This window comes from Malus sylvestris, chromosome 3 (genome assembly GCF_916048215.2).
Source record: "Malus sylvestris chromosome 3, drMalSylv7.2, whole genome shotgun sequence".
In the NCBI taxonomy this organism is placed as follows: domain Eukaryota; kingdom Viridiplantae; phylum Streptophyta; class Magnoliopsida; order Rosales; family Rosaceae; genus Malus; species Malus sylvestris.
This window is the reverse complement of record NC_062262.1, coordinates 8,021,864-8,026,024: the sequence shown is the minus strand read 5'-3', so window position 1 is coordinate 8,026,024 and position 4,161 is coordinate 8,021,864. Positions and strand designations below refer to the sequence as shown.

Genomic DNA, 4,161 nt, shown 5'->3' with positions numbered 1-4,161 from the left:
GGTATGAGTAGCCTCTCCATAAATGGAGGTAAGACTAGCCGACATTCACCTCTCCCAGACCCTGCGTAAAGCGGGAGCCTTGTGCACTGGGTACGACCTTTATGTTAACGAAGAGGGCAAATTTCAAATTGGTCCAAGTATTTCTTGAAGTTACTACTTTTGATTTTTGGAGAACTGTCAAGTAGTTTTAATTTCTCTGTGCAGTCTTTGCAACATGTTTTTTTTTTCAAGGACGTATTTCTTCATGATTGGGTATTGCTGCAACGACGACAAGAGGCTGCTGGTGACGGAGTACATGCATCATGATACCCTTGCCAAACATCTCTTCAACTGTATGTGACTCCTATATTCAGTTACCCAATGATTTTTTATTTATATATATATATATATATATATATATATATATATATATATACAATTTTGGCTTTTCTTTTATGCACAAGAAATGAGAACATGTTTGACACTTTTCACATTGAAATATTCAAGGTTATAAAAGTCGCTAGGCGCTAGTCGGGCGGCGGGCTGGGGTCTAGCGCCTAGGCGGCTAGACGGGGCCTAGGCGGATTTAAGTAAATCCATCATATTTCATGTAAATAAGTGTCTCCTTCTACATGAAATATATATAATTTCATCATAAACTACAAAATAGAATGCATATATATCATGAAGTATTGGAACATAATGAAAACATGTGAAATAAGGATATAATGTTTGTTCATTTAAGTATGCAACAAGTCTCTTACAATTTATTGGAAAAAAAAAACAAAATGCAAAATGAAAGTTATGTATTTTCTGTCTAAGTGAGTTGCAACCTAGGCGGGTCTAGACGGGTGCCTAGGCTGTCTAGGCGGTGGGCTGGGGCCTAGGCATTAATCGGGGCGGTGGGCTGGGGCCTAGCGCCTAGGCGGCGCTAGGCGGGGATTTTTAGAACAGTGGAAATATTAGGAGGAACACCCTTTATTTGAAAGTTGCACTGCATTTCAATGGTTACGAATATGAATTGGTTGCATCCACTGTCTATTTGTAATGTGAAGAGTCATACAATTGAAATTTACAAATTTTTAATCTAGATTTGATGACAATCATGCAAAGACATAACTTTCTCTTCTTTTACATATGTTGATGCACAAAATCAGTGAGAACTTTGGTACAACAGAAAGTGTCAAGCTTGTGACCTTCGCAAGATTGCTCCGGTCACTAGTGTGGATAAGTATGTAAATGGACAGAGACAGATAAGCAAACATAGGATGTACGTGGTTCACCCAGATTGGCTACGTCCACGGAGTAGAAGAGTTCTCATTAATTGTAAAGGGTTTACACAAATACATATGTTCAAGCTCTTCTTTTGTGAGTTCTAGTAAATGATTTAGTACAAATGACATTAGGGATTATTGTGGGAGAATGATCTCCTTTTATAGAAGAGAGTTTCTAGCTTTATTCTGACACACATGTTGCGTTGTGATTGGCCTCCTGGTTGAAGGGAAACTCTTGTGGGTCATTGACGGTATAATATTGACCGGTGCTCAGTAGTTTCAGGATTGGTCAAGTATGGTACAAACAACATACGATATTGATTTTTTGGGGCGTTCATTGCTTTAAAGAATGCATTTGTTCTACTTGAGCATGATATTGTCATCTCAAACCATTTTCACGAAGCTGATTCATTATCCACAAATGTGCCATTTTCATTTCAATTTGTGACTTCTATTTTGCTTTTCTCATTCTCATACTCTTGACAAGTGACTGCTGAAATTTATTGCCTATGGCCATTCAAAGTGCTTCATGCATAAATTCATCTCACACTTTCTTGACAGGGGAGAATCAGACCATTGAGTGTGCTATGAGACTAAGAGTTGCTCTGAACATTGCCAAAGTATTGGATTACTGCAGTAGTGAAGGCAGCCCATTGTACTGTGACTTAAATTCATATATGGTTCTCTTTAATGAGGTGATGTCTCCAATTTCCTTTCCCAAATTTGTTTATTTAGAATAAGGAGTTATATTGTATAATCCGCTGAATATTCCTACTAATATGAATAAGGAGTTATATTGTATAATCCGCTGAATATTCCTACTATACCCTCATCCCACGAGATTAAGAATACTTGAGAATGATGAGTTGAGATCATTATGCCAATTATTGCTATCATGTGCTTTACACTAAAACTAAAGTCTGAATGCAATTTTGAACTTTGCAACAAGTCCATCACTAAGACTAAATTCTCAGTGCAATTAATAGTGTGACTAGAAAGTGTTATGTTCAGCTTTGGGACTATCCTTTTGAATCTTCTCAATGAAAAACACATCTCTCCTAGTCATGTTATCTGCTACTTTTTTGAATCTCGATATCCCCTTATTTTTTGTTTTTCTGCTGCTTTCATGCTGAATTGTTGCTCTTTGAATTGTTTTGAGTATACCCAATTGCCCAAATTGTTCGAATTTGGTACTTCAGTCAGCTTTTATGTGCATTTTTGGTTTAGTTCCTTTTTGAAATGAAAATAATTTGCAAGAAGTTTTGGTTTGGTTCCTTTTTGAAATGAATATAATTTGCAAGAAGTATGTTGGCATAACCAAGTTTTTATATGAATTCATTTCTTTGAGGAATTGTAAAGGAGACAGAAGTTTGTTGTGTTCGGTGTAAAGTCGATTTTTTGTATTTAAATTATCTAGATGAGCAATGGGTACTTTTGCTGCCAGCGAATGTTATTATTATTAGTATATGCCAACATTTTTGGTTTAGTATTTATGTAGAATACTATTTACAATGTGTGCACAAATGTGTGGTTGGTACTTTTGCATTGTGTGGTTAGTATTATTAGTATATGTTATAAATAATTAGATGGAACGAATGTTATATGTATATGTAATAAATTTATATTTACATTATCTAGATGAGGCTGCATCAAAGCGTAAGGCAAAATGTTGGCTTCATTGAAAGACAGAAAGAAAAAAAAATCTGCAAAAGGGGCAACTGAGGTGATGGAAATTGGAGACAATGAGAAACTGGATGCTTTTTATCACAGTGGACAAGTCATTACAAGCTAATCATACCCGTAATAAAAATTACTCTTTGCTTGCATGCTTTTTAAGATGGAGAGAAATTGAATTTGTATTTTAGAATTAGTGTTTTTCTTGATGTTCCAACTGCTTGGAAAGGTTTTTCGAAATTGTATTTTAGTATTAGTGTTCTTTAATATTTAGAGCAAAAGGTCAATAATTGCCTTCTTGCATTCCATATGTATATACATAGTATTGCCTATTGTTAATGAACAAGACATCAATCACATGTACGTACATAGTATTTCAGATTAGAACTTTTGACATGTTTTATATGATTTTAAAACCCGTAACAACGCGGGCAGAAATGCCCTTGGGGCTCTCATTTGTTTCCGTTTGTTTGCTTGGTTGGCGCAGTAAAGAGACGTTTTTTCCCCTGTTTTCCACGCATCGGTCATCATTATTCTCTTGACTTCGAGAGTCTTCCTTAGTCGCTAGGCTATTGTTCCTTTTTGCCTTTCCTCATTTGTGGTTTTCCCTTTTCGTTTTGCCTGGTGTTTCTTCGAATCCCTCTGATTCTCTGTTTCGTGAAAAGAGTTCCTGCTTTTCGTTTTTAAGGGATTTCTTTGTGGTTTGTGCTTGCTGAGCCGTTCTGAATCCATCTAAACCTAGTGTTTTTCGTGGAAACTGATAGAATTGTTTCCAGGGTTTCCAAAGTGATTCGGGGCAAGAATTCGCAGTGTTTGCCTTTTTTTCGTCTGGGATTTCCTGGTTGTGGCCGGATTTCTGGCCGATTTCCACCCCAGTTTGGTGGCGGTGTGTTTTCAGATCGCTTTGGAACAACTCTTATTCAGCTAAGATATATTTTATAATGATTGTTCTTCAGTTTTTATTTTGGATTTTTTCTTCATTTCGATGAAATAATTTCATTTTGTTGGCAGTTGCGGTGCTCTCTGGGGGTTTCTGTACGCATTGGTCATCTGGAAGGGAAAGAATCTGGTAAATATGGGTAACTGGGGGGTCTATCTGATACCACTCTCTCTAATTTCACTCTCTTTAAAAAAATAAGTGGCTCTGCAAGACTGGAACTGGAAGTGTGAGGTGCCATTTCTTTTTTCGGTATTTTTTTTGTTTAATTTCTTTATTTCATGCATGGTGGATTTC

At 36.4% G+C, this 4,161-nt stretch overlaps 1 protein-coding gene across 1 annotated transcript; it reads left to right on the top strand.

Annotated features, from left to right (window-relative positions):
* Positions 1-13: 13 nt before the first annotated feature.
* LOC126616924 (serine/threonine-protein kinase BSK1-like) lies at positions 14-1,993 on the top strand. The gene is made up of 3 exons (XM_050285044.1): positions 14-90; positions 205-332; positions 1,815-1,993. Exons 1-3 carry the CDS (start codon positions 23-25, stop codon positions 1,991-1,993), a joined length of 375 nt encoding a protein of 124 aa, XP_050141001.1. The 5' UTR covers positions 14-22.
* Positions 1,994-4,161: the final 2,168 nt, after the last annotated feature.

Bases quoted from the DNA above. Each gene is read 5' to 3' on its own strand.
- LOC126616924 (XM_050285044.1), top strand. From the start codon at position 23: ATGGAGGTAAGACTAGCCGACATTCACCTCTCCCAGACCCTGCGTAAA. The intron at 91-204 runs GTACGACCTTTA...TTCTCTGTGCAG, and splicing joins GCGGGAGCCTTGTGCACTGG to TCTTTGCAACATGTTTTTTT. The intron at 333-1,814 runs GTATGTGACTCC...CTTTCTTGACAG, and splicing joins TGCCAAACATCTCTTCAACT to GGGAGAATCAGACCATTGAG.